Genomic DNA, 24,074 nt, shown 5'->3' on the forward strand with positions numbered 1-24,074 from the left:
AAACAAGTTTAACATTCTAAAAACCAAAACTTTGTTTATTTGAAATCAGATGAAAACAAACCGTCACGGACCCTGCGTGTTATCTATGATTACTATACGCTTTTCATTCATAATTTCAGCGGGAGGGGGAGCGGCGCTGAGGAACAGCAGAGTGCGGGCTGACAGGTGTCTGTGTGGACATTCCCCTTATTGTGGAATAAGGGGAATGCAGAGACAGACGCCTGTCAGCCTTATTCCACCGTTTAATAACCTGTTCAATACAAACATGCCACTTGAATTAAATAACATTTCTGTGAACTGATATTTGTTTAGTGAGCTTATTGGAGGATGTTCCCTGAACGATTGTAACATGTCAATGAAGATGTCAGACTTAGTAGATTTGTTAATAATTACATACATGGAATGTGTGTGTTCCAAGTGAATCTGCGGCCCCCTGGTGGCCAGTACAAGAATGACGTGGCCCCCACCACCATCCAAGTTGCCCATGCCTGACATAGAGCTTTTTCCGAGGAAAATGTTTCAATTGATTCACGAGACATGCCGTCAAATGCGACGATCTCAAGAAAAAACATTTGTATTTTCTGAGCTCTTCCACTTTTTTTGAGCAGCCACTCCAAACTTCGAGATGAAAATATTTCATGCTGGCATCACTGAGGAATTAGAGAAGAAGCTGTTTCTGGCCGTGTCTTTCAGATATGAACTATCATAACAAAGACAAGAAGCTAGTTTGTGGGAAGATGGGCCAGGCTGGGTGTTGCTGCGGGTGAGTGAAGTACTTTAATATGTACAACATGTACTTTAATATGTACACTATGTAGTAGTGGTACTTTTATCTCCGTACGCGGATCTTACTCAGTCTACGGCGGTCAGAGTGAGCGGTAAAACTCAGTCAGACAAAGTGGGAGAGAAGCATCTTCCAGTGTTCATGGTGAAAAACCAACGTCAAACTAATATATAGTTGGACTAACAGATAATAAAATGCCAGGGGGCGAAACTACTCTTTCATCCACATCAGTGATACTTTGTCAAAGATATTGTTGACATAGAAACAAGTTTAATAGAAGTATGATTTGGCGTTAGACTCACATGAATCAGCTCCTGGTCACACTGTCCTCTCTCGTAGGCCACACAGGCCAGGTGGGGGTCTCTCTTCTCGCAGTACTTGCCCACCACGCGGCTGTCGTAGAAGGGGTTCTCTCTCAGGAAGCGCTCGGGGTTGTTGTTGCTGTCGATGTAGATCTTGGCCAGGGCGTTGTGGGTGGCGGGCTCCTCGCAGCCTTCATGAATGCGAGCTTCTAACCACGGCAGCAGCAGCTTCAGTCTGGAGGACGATGCACAGTCAGTAACAGAAATACATGTGCTGACTCATGACTCTATTCACCTCATGTTTCACCTGCTCTAGGGCGCTACCGCATCGTCTTATTAGAACTTGGTACTTCCGGTTAGCTGCTAGTGCTAACCAGGAAAAACCAAGCCCCCAGGAAGTGCGCCGGACAGAGGAAACTATTCGTTGTGGCCAAACGGCGGTACTACACTTCCGTATCAGTCGCTGGGCCCGGAAACACTTTTTCCCATTGACTAACATTGGGAAAGAGACGCCTGTAAATCGTTGGATAATTTTTTTTTAACTAAATAAACTACCCAGTAAGAACGTTTGTATAGCCCTTATTAAAAACATTCGGTCATCAAGTTGTAAAATGTGCTAATAACGTTATTCTGAGTTATTTTCCTCTGCATTATGAACGCGGATCTAACCCACGGGACCGCGCCGCCCGGCACGTTCATGTGACGTGTTCAGTACTACATGAGTTTCACCTTTACCCATGGATGCACAATAAGAACGGATGATATGATAATATGAATACTTTCGTGACGTTTTGCTCTCTCTCAAAAGTTGGGCCATTTTATCATCATGCGCCATTGAGCAACTCTCATAGGAATGAACGAGGCCCCGCCTCCCACGCTGTATCCAGTTCTTATTATACATCCATGGGAAGAACTGACACATGCAAGTAAACCAAAAGTGGGAAAAGACGCAGAAGGTGAATAGAGGAAAGTGTTAAATGATTTCCCTCTTTTCTTACCGATTTCTCTTCTCTACTTCAGCCACCAGCTCATCGGTGGAGAACTGCCCTCTGACCACCAAGATCAGGTTCTTAATCACATCCTCAGCACAGTCCACATCCAGCAAACCCCCGATGACGACTGGCAGACGGCTTGGGTTAACCTTGAATAAATGATCATAAAGTTACAAACATATTCAAAGACTAATGCACGACTAAAGTCTATTTCAGCGGCTGTCCAATGTCTGAAGCATTCCTCGTATCAGTGACAGCATAAAACGTATAAAGCATTGAAGGAAGAGAAGAGAGGAAACAAGAAACACACATTTCCACTAGGCTATGAAGCCGTAATGTACCTTCTGCACATAGATCTCGATGTATTTCTGCAGGCTGTTGCGGTACAGGTACAGAACCAGGTCGTGGACAAAGTCAAAGCGGTCGCACACGATGATCAGCGGCAGCTGGTCAGTCAGCTTGGCTTCCTGCGGAGAAACATAACAGATGAGAGGTGACACAAACATGCTCTGTCGGGATTCATTAGTGGGAGAAAGGTTAGATGATGTTATAAATAGGGCTGCCCCCAAAAGTCAACCTAACATTAGCTGCAAGTAATGCAAGAAGGCTTTTTTGCCAACGCACATATTTTTTCCATTTTCTGCGTATTATTTGTTTGTTGTATTTATTCACATTTTTTAATGTAATGTATATTTTCACTTTTGTTTTACAAAATTGCTCATGTTATTTTGTTGATATTACAATTTAGTTACGCATTCACAAGTTGTGTGTGTCCTTGCTGCTTGTTCTGACACACATTAAGAATCATTATCAGCGATTCTGACGTTAATATTGTCGCATGTGTACATTTTACATTTATATTTTAAAGGTCACCTATCAAGCTATTTCTAGGCAATAGCATAGGTCTCTCAGATGTATACAAATATATAAAAAACATGTCAATGAAGTGTTTTGCTCAAAATACCAAACAGATCACACATTCTAGCCATGCCTCACATCCCTCTATTTCACTTCCTGTTAAAAAAGTGCTGATTTGGGGTATAAAGCTTTAAAAAAAAAAAAGAAGGGGGCTGAGCTCACGCGGGACCCGGCAGCTACTGTCTAAACTAAATACTGCCGTGATGAAACGCCATATCATGGATTATCAAGGATTCTTTCTGAAACAGTCTGGAGCTCAAAGGCTTTCTCTCTTGCCGGTTATACCACAAGGTGAGTTCCTTTTTACTTCCTGCTTCTTCACACACATGCTCTCCAGTACAGGTTAGCTCTGAGTGTTAGCGATGCTAATGTAAACACCGACCATATTACGTCCAAAACAGTCGGGCATTGTTTCTGATAGCAGCGTTTCTGATAGGGCCGTGGGCGTAAAGCCAGCCCACATTTCAGATATTACGTCATATCGGACGCAAATCTGGATTAGCTCCGTTGTAGCCCCGTTTTTAGAGATTTGGGTACGGAGGAAAAGAGAGAGGGTTTTATTTTCTGACGCTGCGTGAGTTCCCCGACACACCGGGGACACATGTTTATGTATAAAAGACATCAAAAAGTGCATTTTGCATGATAGGTCCGCTTTAAAGTCTCATTATTACAGTTTTATAATCCAATGTCCTCTGATGTTACTCATAACGTTTGTTCTCAGCCCTGGAATTATCATCATCATAACCATAAACGTGTGATGACTAGTTGATTAATTGCTCTGAATTTACGACTACTTATTAATTAAAAAAAATCCTTAGTCGAGGGAAGGCTTAGTTATAAAGAAATGTTTTTTCTGCACTGGTTCGTTTCTGACCTTGAGGAAGTTCTTCACGCGTTCGGGATCGTAGCAGTTGCTCTCTCTGCAGATTCTCTCCACCTCTTTGATCTGGCCCGTTTTGCAGGCGGCCTGGATGTATTTGAAGTGGACCTCTGGATCCTGGCTGAAGTTCACAATGGACCCCAAGAAGTAAAACAAACCTGAAGACAAAAAAAGGAACACAAACTGAGTGCAACTCTCTTTTAAAACAGTGTTTTCTCTAAATGCACATGGTTATTCCTTGTTTACCTTCAAAGCTCTTGAATGACTCGAACAGCTCAGTGAGGGACTGGGTGGAGAGCTGCTCGTGGTACTTGGAGGCGACCTGGACGCAGATCTGCAGGTTCTGGCGGATGTTTGCAGACAGCATGGCCCTCAAACACTCCAGAGAGTCCTCCACTGACAGTGAGCCAAAGAAATTCACCAACCACTGCAGAGACGAAGAGGAAACATTGAGGAATACAGGGAACAAAATCACAGTCCCATTTTAGTATTTTCCCTTGGGCGGCGTTATACCTCTGGGTTGAGAAGGTGTGTGTGCACCACAGCACGCTTAATATCATACAGGTCGGTGTAATGCTCCAGCGCCCTCTGCAGGAGACCGGCCTTCTCACACAGCTGAGCCACATGAGCGCGGTCGTAGTGGGTGAACATCTGATTGCCCAGGATGGCGTCTGCAACCTGCAAGACCGGACACAGGGGCAAAAACATTTCAACACTGTCTGAAGGTATGTCTGAGACAGCACACTTTGCACAAAGGAAATGCAACGAGAATAGATCTGGATAAATGGCAGTCATCAATTTGTAACTCTGCAATATGGTAATGTTGGCATGTATGATCAACTGAACTAAATTCAGTTAGTTTCTGTACCTGTGGAGCGTGCACCAGATTCATTTCCAGCAGGCGTGTCTGCAGGGGTCCCTCCATGGGTCTGTTGTTCTTCAGGGCATCGAGTAGGAAGGATGTGCACTGCTGGATCAGGTTGTACTCCATGAACACATCAACAATCTGGAACAGAGAGAAATAAACTAAATAATAATCATTGATGTCACAAAAAGACTTTATATTTTCAGCCCTATTCTGCTTTATTCATGTCGTGTGTTGTATAGTTTTTTGTGCAAGTAAATGCATGTAAAATCCCAACGTTGCCTCCAGTTTCTCTCCCACATGTTTGCCAATATGATGAGATGTAGGTGCTTGCGTTATGAATTCATGGTGAAAACGCAGGGACGCGGGAAGTCAGTCAGAGCTGGGGGTGCGCGGGGATTACACACACCCGAAATGCAGCAGGTTTTTTTCTAATCAGAAGACGATTTATTGTTGATTGAGACGCAGCCGGGTAGCAATAACAACGCACTTGAACTTTATAGCGCGCACTGCGCACCGGATTGTATAACAATAACAGATGCAGAGTTAACATATTAAAACGGAATAGGCTTACATGAATAATCATCGGTTTCTAACAGTGACAATTTACACAATTGCACATTTTTGTGAATTCGGCTATATGCTAGAAAAGCAATAAATGAACGTATTTATTTATTTTATTTAAGTGAACACAGAGCAAAAATCCGAAAATATTAATAACGAGTAACTCTGAACTTCTCTCTCACTCTCTTCGCGCGCACACAGCATAGGCTACAGAACACCGAAGGTGGTCTTGCGCTCAGGGGTGGTGGAAATAAGTCACAGTCTGTGCAGTCATTTCTTCCTTAGCAACAGCTTGTGAGAGCAGCGCATTAATTGGTGTTCGTTTTAATGTTTGTTGACAGCCTCCGTTGATGCTCCCTAAATGTTTTCTTTAACAAAGCTCCCATCCCTGTTCTTGTCTGCACTGACGAGCTTATTTTCTTTTGCAGAGCAACAGAAGAAGCACACCGCATTATCATTTTCTTTTATATAGTGAAGCCATGTCCACTGTTTAAACCAGCCTGAATTGAAGGATTGGGTGAATGTTTCCTTTCCAAACCGCCTGGCAGGGAATGTAAAGTCCTTGGGCTGGCAAGGCTCTTCACCGAGGGCAACTGAGCTGTTGTTAGCTGCTGGACGGGGGCAACGTCGTTAACAAGAGCCGCGAGTGTTCTCTCCTCCGGGTGGCTGAGTGACAGCTGTCTGTGTCCACCTGCAGGGACTCCGAGTCGATAGGGTTTTTTGGTTGTTTGGCTTTGGGGCCATTAAAGAAATCTAATATTCGTTTTTGAGACATAGTAGTAGCAATACTAGTAGCAGACTATTACTTGTCAATTTAACCGTGATTTTTCGCGTTTTTTTTATTGATTTGTTTAGTGAACTTTTTGGCGTTGCAGTTACAACTCTCCGCCAACAGATGGGGGTGCTGCAGCCCCCTCAGCACCCCCGCTTCCTGCGTCCCTGTGAAAACGTGTTTTTTTTTTTTTACCTGTGTAATGTCAGCAAGCGGCTCCTCGTCCTGGACCAGCATCTGGGAGAACTGCAGGCCCTGCTCTGGGCTGATGCGCATGACGTTCCTCAGCAAGAAGATCCAGTCTGGAGTGTAGCCCACCTACGGGAACAACAACAGCTTTAAACTACATATCCATACCACTGAGGTTCGCCATTTTACGGAGACATGTGAACTGCTCTATCAAAATCAGTCAGACGCCCCAACGGCTAGATAATCATGAATTTATGTTTTGGTCATTTTGTGGTTTTGGTTGATTTTAAACAAATTCGTGGCTTTAAAAATATTCAAATATTGTTGGCACATCCAGAAGATACATTCGCCGTTGAAGCGTGTAAAGGAATATTTGCAGGACGAACACAATAAGGATATTATTGGAAAGCTAAGAATATACTGGTTCCAACGGTGTGTGTAACTCTAGATGTGTTTCGTGGTCGATGTGACTGATTTTGATAGAGCAAAGGTAAAGACAACAGCAAATCACGACGCAGCAAAAGAGTTTCGTCTCCACAGCAGCCTAGTCGGATATTAAATATAAAATAAAGTCAGGCAGCGTCACAAACCTTCTTGGCGTAGAGGACAATCTTCTGGAACTGTCCGGTCTCTGCAAAGCACTGGATGACCTTGTTGGGGACGTTGGCCCTGAGGTAGACGCTGAGGGCCAGAGTGGGATCTACAGACTTCACCAAGTCTCCGAGCTCCTCAGAGCACTCCAGCTGCACACACACAAACACAAAAACAAAATAATGTATCTCTTGCTTTGGGACACATTGTTTAGGGTTACATCAGATTCAGAGACAGTTTCATACCACAGGCAATAAGACTGCTAAACAACTGAACTGCTGAAACAACATCTGTGAAACACCTGAACTTTTGAAACAACATCCATAACATTCATCCGTTTGCAACTTATTTATCTAATATATCATATTCCAATTACTTGTATATAGACTCTTCTTGCACTATTTTATCTGTTTTATTGTGTTGCACTGTGGAGGAACCTGTGACCTAAGATTTTCATTGTCATAACTACACTGTAGCGATGAACACATGACAATAGAAGCCTTGAATCTATAGAATTTCCAAAAAGCAGGTGCGTTTCAATACATTGACAAATCAAACACTGGACACACACCTTGTCCTCTTTCAGCCACTTCTCCAGGAGCTGCTTGCGGCCCTGCTGCAGGACGGGCCTGCACAGCTCCAGAGACTCAAACTTGTTCAGTTGGCCTTGGTCCAGCAAGATGCCAAAGTACTGGAGCAGCGGAGACGTCTGGCCCGGCTGGGCGGGAACACTCTGGAAACGACGGATGGTGTCGGGGGTCCGCAGGATCCCCTGGGGAGAAAACAGGAATGGAGGTAATTTAGTAACAGTAGCATTAGGTTTGGGAAGTAACTGATTACATGTAACAGGATCCAAAGGTAACTGTATCCCCCTAGTTACATTCAAAAAGACGTAATCAGATTGCTGTTACATATCTAAAAAATGTCTATATGTTCATAAAATATTGTGTGTGAGCTTAAATGTGGGGTAGGTAAGTTTGAGAAACCGGCACGAGAAACACTTTGTTATATTCCATGGAATGCTCTTAACATCCCGATAGCAATGAATATCAGAAGTGCTTTGACAAAAAATCCATAAAAAACGTCATCTGTGGAAGCCGTGCGCTGTAAAAAGCACGACCAATCATCTGAGCCGGCCCGGCTAAACGGATGGCCTACCTGCCTGTCAGCCTTCCACCTGTGCACAAACTTATCTCGTGCCCTCATTGGTCATGTGTGCGTTCGTGTGTGTTGGAGGAGGGGCTCTGTAAGGAAGTGGCAGATTTTTTTCGGCTGTGTATTTTCAAATTCTAGCGCACTCCAGCTGGTTTCTCCAAAATTACCTACCCCACATTTAACTGTGTGTATGAATCTAAAACGGAGCATTTTCTCAGCACAGATTTTATTTCTGCTTTTCAAACTGTAGTGTGTGCTCATGTGTTTCATTGTTGGTGTATAGGCTACTGCCTGAATATGCTGAATGAGAGGCAGCTTTTCCTGTCAATTAAAAACATTTTTGATCCTAAATATCTTGGCTTCTGCTTTTCTACGGTCACATTGTTCTGTTGTCTTAAATAATACACTTCAGTAACAAAAAAAATCTTATTGATATTTATTTTCTCTTGGATTTCTTGCACTTGTCATTTACGGGTAACTAGTAATATGTTTAAGGTACCCCTCCCAACCCTGACGGTGGCAGTACCTTGGGTGCGTTGGCCGCCACCTTGGCAGCCTCGGAGTAATTCCCCGCTGCAAACAGAGTGTTGAATTTGCGGGCGAACAGCTCCTCAGCACCGGCGAGGTTGTTGCGGACGGCCATGCGCAGCGCCAGGTCCGGGTTCTGGAGCACGTTGGTGATGTAGGGAATGATGTTTTCCTCCTCCACGCACACAGACAACACCTAGAGAAACACATGTTGCACTCTTTATTGTCTGTACATAATAGAAGATAAGTCATTTGACACCTGCCTGGTATAAACAGTGCACTCTATTGACGCTCAAATCTCTGGATGCAAAAATAGATTTAAGTGAATTAGATCCTAAGACCTGTACTTGTCACCTTCCTAAATTACAGGGAGGGATTGCCTGGTGTAGTATTACGTGTGTGTGTGTGTGTGTGTGTGTGTGTGTGTGTGTGTGTGTGTGTGTGTGTGTGTGTGTGTGTGTGTGTGTGTGTGTGTGTGTGTGTGTGTGTGTGTGTGTGTGTTACAGAAAGCTGTACAGTCTAGAGCTGCAGATAAGAGCACAGAGCAGTAACAGGATTAGATTGTGTCTGCTTGGTAAGGCTTAGCCATCCTGCTATGACTGTCACGAGATGCCCGACAGCGAATATGCCGCTGCACTCGGTTATTTTCAGAGAATTCTCTGTCAAGGTCACACGACAACACCCAAGGACACATGCTGAGAGACAGAGGGCTCAGGGAATCAGAAATAACATCAGAGTCCATATTCTGCTTTTTATGATTTCTTCCTTTCCTGTAGTGTGTTCTAAAGGTTTGTGTGCATGTAAATGGTCTGCAAAGGCTACAATCCCTGCGTTTCCTCCAGATGGAGTTCTCTCTCTCCCCCCCTTCCTGAAACGCCTCCATTCGACTCCTTTGTTGACTTCTGTAACATAGTGACATCACTATGTAACACTAGCGCGTCTATTTGCTAGCGCTCCAACATATTGTACGTGATAGACTAAGGGGCGGGACATCTCTAAGAGGTTGACCAATCACAACAGTGTCGGCCAGCTAACCAATCAGAGCAGTAGGGGCACAAATGATGGCCTTATTATGCTCATAATAGCAATATTAGATGCTTATCTGTGCTTTAATGTGTGCTTCGATACTGCTCATGTGTTTGTGAGGATATGTTCTTGGATGTTTTTCTTGACATGTCATCAACCTGCCAGGGACTGCAGATACAAATCACCCTCCATAGCTAAATCTGCCACTTTTACATGATGGACTACATGATGAGTGCTCATGTTGAATCATGTCCATTCTTAAATAATTATACATTTGAATTAATCCCACATATATCCTACAAACATTTGTTAACCGATACCTGATGCCATTTCATCCAATCAATCCAAATAAGAAGCGGCCTGCAGGAAGGAATTGCTTTTGATAGTTAGTTCAACATCTATGTCAGCGTACCTGTCCTTTCCTGTTGACTCCGATGATGCCGGCAGTTGGCTCATGGGGGGCGGTGACGAAAATGGTCTCCCCGCTGATCCGGTTCATGTAGATACACGTTCCAGTCTCCAGGTCATACAGGTGGATGTAGCCGTATTTGGTGATGAGGAAGACGACGTCTTGCTTGGAGCTGATCTACATGTGCAGAAAGAGAAATCTGGTTAGGAAGTGTAAAGGAGAAATTAAACCAGGGCTAAGTAATGCCAGGTCAGAGAGTGTGGTCACGCCCTGAGGGGAGTTTTGGAAAATCTTTTTTGTTTGAAGAAATAACAATGATGCACCACAGGAGAGTTTTGACCCATGTGGCAAATAGTAGTTTGAAAAAAGCTAACCGGCTCTACGTGTCTTCTTGTAAGTGGTCTTGTTACCTGCATGGCCACAGGGAAGTCGTTCTGTGCTTCTGGAGGAAAGAACACATCGACAGCTTTCTTTGGGAACGGCTGGTTCCCAGTGGGCGGGGTCCCTACTTCAATGATATGCAGCTGAAAGTAAAAAGAGGCAAAAGGAGAAGCAGTCAGGATACAAGAGCCTCTGAAAAGTTCCTTATACACATTTGAAATGAGTCTGAGCTCTTTATCTCTGCAGGTGTCAGCGTTTAGTCTCGACAGTGCCGTCATTACCTTTCCTCCGGCCTGTCCTCGCACCGCAAAGCAGAACAGGGTGGATTCTTCAGTGTTGCCCTCCATTTTAAACTGTGCAAAGCCGGCGGCATGCCCCTCGATGGGCTGAGACACCTTCCTGTCCACAGAGTACAGCTGCATGGCTCCAACCACACGGTTTTGCTAGGAAAAGAAAAAATCCACATTAAGGCGTTATTGTTGTATTAAGATCCTTTTCAGTTGTGCTGATTCTTTAGCAGCTCTGCTTGCGGCACAAATATTGGTTCCGAATTATAAAAGGCATTTTTTTCTGTTAAAATAGACATTATTCAAAGTAGAAAAAAAACATCAAAATTAAGGATGCACTATTATCAAGTTTGTGAAACGATATCAATGCCGATGTTCATTTTATTAGAATTTCTTATTTTTTTATGAGCCAGGAAAACAAATATCCGTTTTCATTACGAGGCATTTTTTATGGTAATGAGATATATTTTATACCATTTAAAAAGGTAGGGTAGGTAAGCATGGAGAAACCAGCTGGAGTGCGCTAGAATTTGAAAATACGCAGCCGAAAAAAATCTACCACTTCCTTCAGACTTCCTCAGAGCCCCTCCCAACACACACGAACATGACCAATGAGGGCACGAGATAAGTTTGTGCACAGATGGAAGGCTGACAGGCAGGTAGGCCATCCAGTTATTTTAGCCGGGCTGGCTCAGATGATTGGTCGTGCTTTTTACAGCGCCACGGCTTCCACAGATGATATTTTTTAATGTATTTATTGTCAAAGCATTTAATATATTCATTGCTATCGGGATGTTAAGAGCATTCCATGGAATATAACAAAAAGTGTTTCTGAAGTGAATTACCTACCCCACCTTTAATGGATATTCATACAATTAAATTGTTTAATAATAATATACGTCACAAGCTTTTAGTTCATGCATGTACAGATAATGCAGATTAAGGAAGAACAGACATGGCCGCCCCCTTTTCAAGTTAACAAGCAGAGCAGTTGAGGTTTTTATCCTACAGTGACAGCGGAGGATACTAAAAACACCAAGTTCAGCGTGCTTAAAGAGGTATCTATGAACGATGCAGTTTTACTAAATTAAGTTTTGATTATAAATATTAATAAACTGTTGCAGTACGTTTATTAACGACATTCAGTCAGAGTGATCACCTGTGCCGAGATGCCGATGAGCAGCAGCCACTTCTGCTTGGCGTCCGTCCTGTAGTTGATGATCTGACATCCTGCCAGGCTGGAGTGACGGTCGAACACTTTGATTGGCTGAGAGTCGCCCTCCATGCTCCAATGGTAGACCGCGTTGTCTGTGACCAGGGCGACGGTGTTGAGGGAGATCCACTTCCAGAAGGTCACGTCGTCTGTCATGGTGTGAGCCTTCATCTTGCTCTTCATCTCGATGTTGAAGATCTGCAGGGTCTTTGCCGCTGTGGACATCAGGAGAGAAGGTTAACGCAGTGACCCCCACCATAAAAAAAAAATGATAAAAATAAAATAGAAGCACCACGATCATTAAGAGACTACCACAGAAAAACACACATTACAGCAGACTCTGGGAGGACACACAGGATTCGGGAATCGGGCATACCAACGTCCAATCCCTGGATCCATGTGTTAGTGACACCGAAGGACCAAACAAGAAGCCAGAACCAGAGTGAAAACAAGAGGCAAGAGCAACAGAAGGGCAGCCACTGTGGGGTCTGCATTCAGTTAGGTCTGAGGCATTTCACTGAAAGAACAATAACAATTCATTTCAATGAGGCCACTGTGTTTGCAAAGCAAGGGAGATGTTTGAGCTTCAATGTGAACGGGTCGCTCTACTCTTGACCTGGTAGTCAATGTAATGGACATAAATAAATTAATGTCAAAGGCTGATTTATAGGATCTCATTTTCTAATTCCAATTAGCATTAAAACGTGTGGCTCTATTACTCAAACTGGACTTCCTGGATACAATTTTAGTACTGTTTTAAGTTTGGATCCCTGCTTGGAGACATTAATATCACTTCTATACTTTCTGTGTTTGCAGATTACAGAAGAGTATTAGGGCCGCATTTGATCTGACGAAAAGTCGTTTTTTTTATCTGAGAGATTCTGTAATTTAAGTCAGGATTCTTTGATTTCAGAATTCTCCCTTTTTTGTCGTAAACAAACAAAAAAGATCAGTTTTGGTCCGACATGTGGCACTAATCCTCTTCTGTGGCAGAAATACATGGTGCCTAGTGCAAGTTAAAGGTCCGACCCCCCCCCCCACCACCTACTGGAGAAATGAGTCTAGGCGTGTGGCCCGTTTCTCTTGACAGATTCACACTGAAATGTCATCCTAAAATGAGGGAGATGGGAATTTGGGGTGGGTCTGAATTAGGGCTGAACGATTAAGAATCTAAATCGCAATTTGAAATGATGCGATTATCAAATCGCAAAGCCTGCGATTTTTTAAAAACGTTTTGTTCTTTTCTTCTTGTGTGTCAGTCATCCACACCAATCAGAAGTGCTGTGCTCCACATGTACCAGCCATTGTTAACCAATCAGAAGTGGCCCATGATAGAAGGTGATTGACAGATTGATCCAATCACCTGGCAAGTGCTTTTGAAAGTGCCTGCCCTTTCCAAATGGCTTCCAATGGAGCTTTAGATGGTTTGGTGAAAGCATCTGGGTCAGGTGAGTAATGCTCCATCACATGTTTCTATCACAGGGTGAATCTTTAACTGAAGCTTGACTTTAAAGCAACCCAACGGAAGTTTCATGTAAGTTTAGTTATTTCACTCGTAGCTCGGGCTGCGGGGGTGCTAGAGACGGGAGCACGTTGATACGACCTTCCTAGCCGGAGTTATGGCCGCATTTTACAATAAACTTCCGTTGGGTCGCTTAAAAACAAATATCGCAAATCGAATTGCAATATCTGTCAGACAAATCTCAATTAGATTATTTCCCCAAATCGTGCAGCCCTAGTCTGAATGCAGATTGGCAAAAGACGACCACAAAGCACACAAACAGATGAGATGATGAAGGACGCATCACACCCATACTACTTGGTATCACTCCAGGAAACAAACACCAACTCTTTGTGCCCAAGACATATCTTTGAGATGGAATCTAACCAAAACACACGAGGGCAGTACAGCACATGAGTGACGATGCATACAGTGATATTTTTAAACGAATGCTTTGGTCAAACTGGGTGTGGCTACAGGAAATACAGACAAAAAGTGAAGTGACGATTATTCTCGAGCACAAACACTGTAAGTGCACTTATAGAGGTTATTCAACACGCACTGAAGAGGTTTTATAAGCCTGAAGATTACTCCTCTGACATAATGTGGAGAGGAAGTAGGTGAACGTCTTCCAACTGGCCACAAATGGGGAAATGACCCCGAAACACACAGAACACATTTGGATTCATCTCTGCAGATTCTCTTGACATGTGTTTGTTATGAGTAACTGTGCATCTCCCTGTCATCTCTGATCGTACCACAAGGGGCACCAAAGCAAGACATGTTCCAATACTGAAATCTGAATTATATCACAACAAGAGCCAAATTCAGATAAGTATCAATTTGAAGGAGGTAGAGAACCAAACCAACGATGTGCCGGTCAATTTACAAATCTACAGGACTGTCTGCTAACCAACACACATATATATATATATATATATATATATATATATATATATATATATATATATATATATAAATAAAACTACTAAGAGTATATTTCATTCTAACAACTCAGGCCAATGGCACCAAATTCTAATAATAACAACAACTAGTGTTTCATTTTCACTCCACACATACGTAAGGCACATTAAATATCTTTATAGAAACACGTCCAAAAGACAGCCAATCCAGTACCTTCAGTTAATCAATACATGTCACGGCTTGCTTGATTTTCCCATTGCTTACATTATTATTTTAAACCCTTTTACTGCATACTGTATGTTGCTTGGTTCAGGGTTTGTCGTCTTTCAATCTTAAATTAAAGATTATTGAAAGACAATTTTCTGGCAGATGATGATGGAAGTGCTTGAGGCAGTTTTAAAGTGATGTAGGAACTGTACTATTGAAGCTGACATCCTTTTCAAATGTATTTATAAAAAGGGCAGCCATTATTCGTTCGGTACAGGCTCCAAATAAGAAGTGTTTTCATTCAACTATGTTTCAGAAAATGGTAATCACACACACACACACACACACACACACACACACACACACACACACACACACACACACACACACACACACACACACACACACACACACACACACACACACACACACACACACACACACACACACACACACAACACACACACACACACACACACACACACACACACACACACACACACACACACACACACACACACACACACACACCACACACACACACACACACACACACACACACACACACACACACACACACACACACACACACACACACACACACACACACACACACCACACACAGCACACACAGCCACACACAGCCACACACAGCCCTCTTGATTTTTCTATGCTTGCTTTGCTCTGTTGTTGTAAATCCAAGCATTCATTACAAAATGACCAACTATGCAACACATCTCAAGACAGTGCAAACAGGAGAACACTTTGACAACTCATGATATGTAAAATTCAACTCACCGTCTGCAAACATAAGAAAGCAGTAGGAAATGAAAAAAGAGCAAAAAACAAGCAAAATAGACAAAGCATTCATGACAGCATGACAGTTTACTCTCGTGCTACGGCTACCTTTCCTCAAATATTACATTTTAAATTCTTACACTGTATTTCAGTTAACTGACAGACAGTTATGAGGTGGTCTACATATGAACATCAAAATGAAAAGCAGACTGTGACAGCTACGTAACTGACTGACAACACAAACCAAATGTACACAAATGACCCGATGTATTAAAAAAGCACCGTGTGTGAATTACGAAAAAATTTCTTCTGAGTTTCCACAAACATTCCTCTCTGGGTGTCACGTTAAGCTAACAGCGCTAACAGGTGCTTTGTAGCATTAGCTTACCTTTAAGGGCAATAACTTTGCTGGCAGGGTTCATGATGGCGCTGTCTGCGGAGATGGGCCGGCGGATGGGGTTGTTGGGGTCGGCCATGTCGATGATGACCACCTGGGCCTGCTCACCCACCTTCTCTCTGATGCAGATGAACTTATCAGACTCCATGGTCAGAGTGCTGAACCCAATGTTGGCCGGGTTGATTCCCAGGTTCTGGAGCTGAGATATGAACACACGACTTGTTTAAAGAAGCAGCCCATGGAAAACACAGTCCAACGCAACAAAATTGTGACAATACTTATTAAAAAAGGTGTGGTCTTTTAGGTAAATATATTACATATCTTAAAAGGCATCATCCATAGAATCATTTGAAAGCACTTTTTTAGACAGAAATACATCATACAAATAGATTGGTGCAGTGATGGCGTACTTTTGAAGGCCGACCTGAAAGATAATATTGCGAGGGTTCCCTCCAAAAAAAGCCAATGGGATTTTTCAATGTGATTTTGGGTTATTGCAAATAATAATCAAGCGTCTATGATACCAATGAGTTTTGAGGTACAAAGCTAACATTGGGCTATACAATAAACGATACAGCCTTTCTGTATGAAAAGTGTCTTTGGATTGCTTAAAAGATCATTAATTATTATTATAAGTTATTCCAATTCTGCAATGGATGTCCACATTGGGGCTCTAGTTTAATAACCATTATGAACTGCAGGTATAGATGTGCAGTGCCCTCCTTAAAGACCCTTCTTGTGGTCCAACAGTTGCAATACATTGATGTGTGTTTCTATTATGTTGTCCATCCCATCTATATCATTAAGGCTTGGCTAAATAACAGAAAAAAACTCGCTCTGTATAAAAATACAAATGTAATAAACTGGAGAATATTGACTTATAGTTAGAGGTCATCCAAGGTGCTGCTTCCTGAATGGTTCATTTCTTACATTTCAGGGAGAACAATAATCACAAATACATCAAGCAGCTGAGATCTTTGATTAAACAGACTATTCCCCATACCTTGGGACAATTACGGATAACGCTAATTGTGAAGCCGTGTGCAAACGGGGGAACCGGTTTTCGTTTTGATTGAGGAAACCATGAAGATCTTATTTTATTTGTTGAATCTATTTTTATCTGTCTCTCCCACAAGGAGAGATTCCCTGAATGAAATTGTTAAATGGTCGAGCAGGCTGCTGGTTGAGTCACAGCTTAACCCAGGGTCCCTCCCTGAACACACCACAGTAATGACCGGCTCTATTTAGATGACTCTGCCCACCCTGTGCACACTGCTTAGTCCGTCTGATGGAGCTTTAGATTCAGAAAAACTTCCAAATAATACGTTTTCACTTACAAGGAATTGGCTTTGGAGTTTGGCCTATATAATAAACACATTGAAGAGGATATTTAAATACAGGGAAAGTACACAGTAAAGAACATAAATATTAAGAATACAAATATCCTTTAGAAATATAACAACCATATAAGAGTCCCCCAACAAAGAATAAACATATTATTCCAGCAGCCATCACTCGTCGCTGAACATTGCACAGATGCTATAAATGCATTTATTTGATGTATTTGAGTGGTTCATGTTTGTTTATTGTCTCATAAGTTATTTGTTAAATATGTGACGAGGTTGATGCCACGTCTACATCAAACACATCTACCAACTGTTACGAATGCAGTTAGATGCACCCGATCCGGATACAGGTGTTTTATGAAATTAGGGGGCGGATGTAGCTCAGTGGGAGTGTGGTGGACTTCGAATCAGGGGATAGCAAGTTCGAGTCCCAAGACCTGTGTCTTGCCCAGGTTGTGTCCCTGGGCAAGACACTTTGCATCAGAGGCGACATGTCTTAACTTAACGGAAGAATAGGTGGACCGTGCCTCACCTCCGACAGCTGGGAAATAAGATAATATATGTTCCAGGTCAAATCCACTACAGCCCTGTCGTGACACCACATTACTGAATAATGGCATACGTTTAGTTTGCAGCCGACCACGGTTTCACAGCTACTAGTTAGCTTAATATCACATTAGAGATCCCATGTGATTTAATGACTTTATAGCCACATGATAATAAAGGTTGAAGAGGTTTCAATCACACATTTACATACATGTTTCATACTGTGAAAAAGACCCTAGAGAGATTTAAAATTGATATTGACTTTGGGAAAAACTGTACAACTTCAGCAGGAGGACACTTTTATAAACTTTAAGGGTGATGGATTTTATACAAATATTGTAACTACTTGTTGACATTCACAAGAAGAAATGGACTGTCTCTAAATCAAATCTTGCAGATTTTTTACTAAGAATTACAAGAATATGGAACCACTATTAAAAAGATAAGAACCAAATGTGTATTTGATAAATATTTTACTTGAAATGTGCCCTTTTGTATTTAATCACAATTGTATGTATATGTTCCTATTTTATTTTTTAAGATAGGATAAAAGATAAAATGTATCGACTGATACTTTATTGATCACAATTTGGGAAAATAAAATCACCACAGCAGCATAGATAATACATTGCATAAATTAAATAATATACAATCAACAATAAAGCTAAATATATCAGCAGTAGAAGATAAACAATGAATATATACATGACAATAATGAAAGATATGCATGTATAGGGTATATATATTCAATATATATATATAAATATATATATATATTGAATACACAATATAAATATACAGAATATAATGTATCTCTGTACATGTACCCCTGATGTCAATCTGTTATGTGTATATAATGTTTGATGTACATATATATGTTATATATAATAAAATCAAAGAATAAGAGAGAAAGAGGGAAAATATGACAGCTACATCAGAGCAGATTAGCATTTAGCAGACTGAATACATCTCTAGTGACGTGAATGCAACATCACGACCCATCTACTGTAACGATAGCTAATATACCTAATGTTTGCTAACCTAAATGTAGCCATGTAGATATCAATAACACAAGAACTACACACTGAAGGTCATGGAAGCCTGTTTAATGTAAGTATTATCCCCCTGTCCGTCGATGACAGCTAACCTCGGCTAGCGTAGCAACAGCATCAGTGCAATGAATGAGAGATGCTAGCCGTTAGCTGCTGAGTAAACGGGGGAGGGGAGGTCATTCATTTGCTGCGGGTTTTGAACTGAAGATAACTGAATACACCGTTCATTCCTATGAGAGTCGCTCAGTGGCGTATGAAGCCCAAAATAAAACGACTATAGATTCAGAAGGTACCCGTATACGGGCCCACAGAGCATGCGCAGTTGAGTTTCCCTCAAGCCCCGCCTCCGATCTCCCTCCCTCTGCCCAGTCAAATGAATAGGGAGAAAATAACACTGCATTGAGTTTTGAGCGCATTTTACAACTTTTAGACCCAGGTCATTCAAATGAGAGCTATACAAAAGTTTGTGCTTAGTAGTTTATTTAGCTAAAATAAAATTACACGCTGATTTACAGACGTCTCTTTCCCAATGTAATTCAACGAGAAAAAGTATTTTTGGGCCAACGTGACGTCAGGGAAGCTGTAGTACCACAGTTTGTCCACTACGACCATTCCAAAAATGGTCTTCAACAGCCGGCGCACTTCCTTCCTGGGGGTTTGGTATTGACGTTAGCTTAGCTAGCTAGCTGTCAAACGGCAGCTAAGCGGGTCAAATTAAGATATAACGATAACGTTTGTTATGTGTTCACACATTGCTATAAAGGTTTGCTAACATACCTGCAGGTGCTCCTGGAAGCGGATAGGTAGGATTTGAGCCATGGTGAGGGTTTCGTTTTAGCTTATCCTCCTCCTGAAATCCTAGCCGTACAGCTAGCTATGCACCGCACTAGCTTCGACCTCCTCACTGTGTAGGTCGGAGCCAGTCAGTGAAAACAAAAAGACACGATAAAAGGTAAAATACGGTGTTGGTGATCGTGTTTCCGGAATCTGCTACTGGTACAAAATGTTAGATATGTCCCCCTTCTGTAAGTGCCTCCTGCCCTGCATCGATGGATAGCAGTGGCTGATCTTCTGTCCGAAATCCGCAATGGCGGCGGAAAGAGCCTGCTTCAGTCCGGAAGCATCTATGGAGCTCTGGAAGGACACTGGTACCTGAACGCCCCTGGGTTAAGGATGGAGGGATTTCATAATTTATTATTTTTAACATAAGAATAATAAATACAATATCTGTGTTGTTGCTTATCTTTGTAAGAATGTAACAGTTGTTTATCCTCCTTAAACGAACCGCATAAATCGCCCATGTGCGTCAGTTCCGTTACAATATAGTGCATCACATTAAAAAATAAATAAATGGTATCTAGTTCTATTACATTATATTAAAAATAAATACATATCATCCAGGAACCTCTGGAAGGACACTGGGATCAGTTAAGAATAATAAATACAATTTATTTGTAGTTTCTTATATTTTTATCTTCATTTAGTTTAGCTTCCTTAAAACACACTGAATAAATCGCCTTTGTCTGTCAATTCAGTTACAATTTAGTAAATTGCATTGAAATAAATAAAAAAAACGTGACAGCGTGATGTTTTAAAGCATCAGTCCAACTCATGTTATTAGAAAAAACATTAATTTCATAAAGAAACACATGCATATGGTCAAAATCAGTAAAACCACGCCATTCAATTTTAGTCACTTAGATTTGTTTTTGCTACTTGTATTTATATTTACACTATTTCTATTTTTATAGTTTTGGTTTACACGTTTGTTCTTCCAAGAGCTGCAACGATAGGTCGATCATAAGTAACATATTTATCTATTTTGATAATTGATCATTACTAAAAGAAATTGTGCAAAAATTACAGAAAATTATGTTTTTAGGAAACTTCTTATTTAATTGAAGTTGGTAAAACAAGAAACGTAATGCAGTGGACATTTCATTGACCAAACGAGTTGACCAGATGAATCAATAATGAAAATAATCAGCCCTAATTATTGCACTTTGTTTGCACATAGCTCTGCACCTGAATTGATATAAGGATATTTGCACAATATTGTTCCTCTGCACTGCACTGTATACAGATGTTAATAAAGTCAGAGATGCATGTCAGTTCAAATTAGTACACAGTCTTTTATAATCCATGACAGCATGTTGTTAAAGCTACAGGCAACCCTTCTGAGGAAATATTAGTTTGAAAAACAAAAACAAGCAAACAGCCAAAGTTAGTGAAACCAGGCAATTAAACGCATTTTTTATAAAAACAAAATCACTTTTTGTTGGTCAAGTTATGGGTATTTTTGGGACAATAATACTTTAACATTTCCAATTTAAGGATGTTAAGTCAGTCAGCACATTTTTATTGTCTAGAATTAAGTCATGTGAAACACAGCTGAAATTGTTACAGAAGTTAAAATAAATTTGTTTTGAATCTAACAAAAAAATACGTGCATATCATTTTTAATCAGTCTTTAATTTAAATGCCTCGCCTTAACAGGAGTTTTCATTTAAGTGCAAGTTTGTGCAGTACAGCCCTCGTCAATTCATAGAAAATGTATTATAATTCAAAGAAATCTCAAAGCAGGAAGCAAAAGATGACTCAAGACAAAGAAATGCATTTCAAGAAGCAGCTGTATTCGACTATAAAGGCATTTCTAATCCAGTGTCTCTAAGCTGTTTTCTTAATATTTCAGTGTAAAAAGCCTAGACTCTATTAGAAAAAAGAAAACCCAAAATAACATTTCATAAGAAAAACAATCATTGAAAAAAAAAGAAAAAGAAATCCCCCATTCACCAGTCATTTCAATTAAAATAGAAACACCATTTTATTTTTGCTAACATTTTCCCTCAAAACAAATATATATTTTTCCTTATATATATATATTTATATATTTATTCTCAAGGCAGTTGGTCATGGCCAAATTAATTGACCTCATCATGGCCGTTTGTCATGTTTTTTAAAGTTAGAAAACATAGCTAGAATGGAAGAGAAATAAACTAGCGGGAGCACAGTGAGGGAAGCACTGCACCGGCCGACACATATCTCATGTTGAGTGAGAGGGAATAGTCTGTCAAGGCAGCGTGGCATACAGACACACTTCCTCTGGAACAAGTGCAATACATTTCTCACACATCACAAAACTACAACACACTCCTCTTTCACAGCACTCCGTAAGATTCCCTTTGCTTGTCTTCTCCTCGTCCTCTCATTTCTCGCAGCAGTGAAGGCTTGTTGTGCTGTTTTTTAGTCCACTTTGACGGCGACACACTGCAGCAGTCAGGGAGTCTCTGATCCGTCCTCCATTGTTGTTTTCCACCCTCCAACTACCATTACAGACTAACCACAGACGTCTGATGTGAGCTATCTGCAGCAGTGTTTGAGGTTAGACAATTGTTTGCCAACTGAGAAAAAAAAGGATCCCAGCATCTTGTTATTACAGTAAAAACGTGACTAATACATCGTCCCTGAATACTGAAGACTGCTCCATCAGTACATGGTGATAGCAGAAGGGAGAAGACACAAGTAGCAGGGTTTCTGCAGAAAAGAGGGTTATAATGAGTGTACATGATGGCAAAATGTGGCTGTAGCTATGTGCTCTGAATGGGATGAACAGAAAATCACGAGAGGGGACAGGATGAATGAACAGGGGCAGGGATGGGATGCATGGGACCACCGTCGCAATTTTGTTTAGAGAGGGATGATGAAAAGTGCCGGATGGAGACGTGAGGAAGTTCCCTGGGTTACATGAAGTGAATATGCACGATGCACTTGTAAGCAGGTATGCTCACATGTTTTTGTGTGAGGGAAAAGAGAAGATGTGTAGGAGGAAAGAGAGAAATCCCTGGGCTACATGGGAGGGTGCATTAGAGGAGAGGTCCCCAACTACCTCCATCCATCACACCCTTCCTCACACCTGAACCCCAGCAGGACTATGTGCTTCTCTTCTGCAGCTCCTGAACGAAAGCTGGCGGAGAAAAGGAGGAAACAAGTATTTAGTACCCAAAATACTGTATTTTGAAGATCAATAAAAAAAGACTTTTTAATGCAAATAATCCTTACCTCCGATAATTTCTTCCTTGACTTTTTGTAGTTCTTTCCGCACCTCCTCCAGGATTTCCTACAAACAAATGGATTGTCAGTCATAGCACAGATACTAGTGATCTGAGGCCTGTACTACAAAGCCAGCTTAACATACCCTGGATCTCTTTGTGTTATCTATTATGATCGTGTATCTATTCATATTTGTATTTTGAGCATTTACTGTGACATGTTTACTGCCTGTGCTGCAGCACCTCTTTTCAGCCTCTGTCTGAAACCAGAGCCCAGTCTGCTCTGATTGGTTAGCTGGCTGGCTGTTGTGATTGATCAACCATTAAGAGATGTCCTTCCCCTTAGCCTATCACGTACAATGTGTTGGAGCGCTAGCCAATAGAAGCGCAAGTGTTCTATAGTGATGACAGTATGTTCCAGAATTAAACAAAGGAGTGTGTGGGAGAGAAACTGTTGCTAGGCGAGGATGAGAAACTCACCTGTTTCATTTTCTCTAAATCCGAGTCTTCCATTCCTCCAGCATCGTTACCGTTGTTGCCAGCAGGCTTCGGCCTATAAGAATACAAGAAACACAGAAGTATTTATTAAAGTTTGTGTTTCAGAAAAACAAGAAGAAGCCAAGACGGTCCATGGCACTGCATTGACAACGAGCACCTCACCAGTAGTAGTAACAGAGCGATGACGGAAAAGTGAGTAGAAAGTTGTCCACAAACCAGAGATGCCAAGCCTTTCTGAACTGATAGCAATTCAGAAACACCCACCGAAAAAACAGGAAGACAGCATCGAGCCCAGCTCAGAAGTGACATTAACCATTAATCACACCATCAGGCCGAATTTCCTTTTTCAGCCATGACACACCCGGCTGGAAAACCTACGAGTCCCCTGGGTGCATGCTACTCTCTGATCCATTAGATGGTGCCATCCTCTCTGGAAAACGCTTATGTCTACTTACCAGCAATGAGAACCCAGAAATGTTGAGTAGTTTTATGTTAGATATGAATAGAAAGAGTCCCCAACATTTAAAAACTGAAAGATGCTAACTTGCATATGTTGGGCAATTTGCACAATTAGCATAGGTTGCGTTACTTAGCATTAATTTAAATAGTGAACAGGATACCTACTGGTCTACAAATATGGCAATTTACTGGTTCAATCTGCCGTTTTTTTATGCTGAAAATACCAGAAAAGGATTCAGCTTGCTCAATAACCCCCATAACCTCCAATATCGTCCTAATTGGCCAATCCAGTTTTGATTGTCCATATAAACTATAATGCTAATTAACATCCAACATAGGGCTGCTCAATTAATCGTATTTTAATCGCAATTACGATTATGGCTTGCAACGATTACGAAAACAACGTAATCGAAATAAAACGATTTTTTTTTTTTTACTTTT

General features: G+C 41.4%; 2 protein-coding genes across 5 annotated transcripts in view; both read right to left on the reverse strand.

Moving 5' to 3' along the window:
- The window catches only part of LOC117457183 (clathrin heavy chain 1), a 38,370-nt gene extending 18,559 nt beyond the window's left edge, over positions 1-19,811 (reverse strand). The window contains exons 1-17 of one of the 2 annotated variants that reach the window (XM_034097107.2): positions 19,405-19,811; positions 15,675-15,882; positions 11,803-12,071; positions 10,638-10,799; positions 10,386-10,499; positions 9,979-10,152; positions 8,539-8,736; positions 7,429-7,629; positions 6,857-7,009; positions 6,273-6,395; positions 4,745-4,882; positions 4,390-4,554; positions 4,123-4,303; positions 3,871-4,034; positions 2,420-2,545; positions 2,085-2,227; positions 1,087-1,321 (exon numbers count right to left, since the gene is read on the reverse strand). In XM_034097107.2, the coding sequence (XP_033952998.1) occupies positions 1,087-1,321; positions 2,085-2,227; positions 2,420-2,545; positions 3,871-4,034; positions 4,123-4,303; positions 4,390-4,554; positions 4,745-4,882; positions 6,273-6,395; positions 6,857-7,009; positions 7,429-7,629; positions 8,539-8,736; positions 9,979-10,152; positions 10,386-10,499; positions 10,638-10,799; positions 11,803-12,071; positions 15,675-15,882; positions 19,405-19,446 (2,796 nt within the window). In that variant the 5' untranslated portion in view covers positions 19,447-19,811. The remainder of the gene's footprint in view (positions 1-1,086; positions 1,322-2,084; positions 2,228-2,419; positions 2,546-3,870; positions 4,035-4,122; positions 4,304-4,389; positions 4,555-4,744; positions 4,883-6,272; positions 6,396-6,856; positions 7,010-7,428; positions 7,630-8,538; positions 8,737-9,978; positions 10,153-10,385; positions 10,500-10,637; positions 10,800-11,802; positions 12,072-15,674; positions 15,883-19,404) is intronic. The other variant, XM_034097109.2, reaches the window with a different exon arrangement.
- Positions 19,812-20,739: 928 nt separating this feature from the next.
- Positions 20,740-24,074, reverse strand: part of vaspb (vasodilator stimulated phosphoprotein b) — a 33,859-nt gene continuing 30,524 nt past the window's right edge. For all 3 annotated transcript variants that reach the window (XM_034097054.2, XM_034097055.2, XM_034097056.2), the window contains 3 exons: positions 23,157-23,229; positions 22,687-22,744; positions 20,740-22,591 (listed from right to left, as the gene is read on the reverse strand). In XM_034097054.2, coding sequence (XP_033952945.1) covers positions 22,557-22,591; positions 22,687-22,744; positions 23,157-23,229 — 166 coding nt within the window. In that variant the 3' untranslated portion in view covers positions 20,740-22,556. The remainder of the gene's footprint in view (positions 22,592-22,686; positions 22,745-23,156; positions 23,230-24,074) is intronic.

The sequence above is a fragment of the Pseudochaenichthys georgianus genome, chromosome 13 (genome assembly GCF_902827115.2).
Source record: "Pseudochaenichthys georgianus chromosome 13, fPseGeo1.2, whole genome shotgun sequence".
Taxonomy (NCBI): domain Eukaryota; kingdom Metazoa; phylum Chordata; class Actinopteri; order Perciformes; family Channichthyidae; genus Pseudochaenichthys; species Pseudochaenichthys georgianus.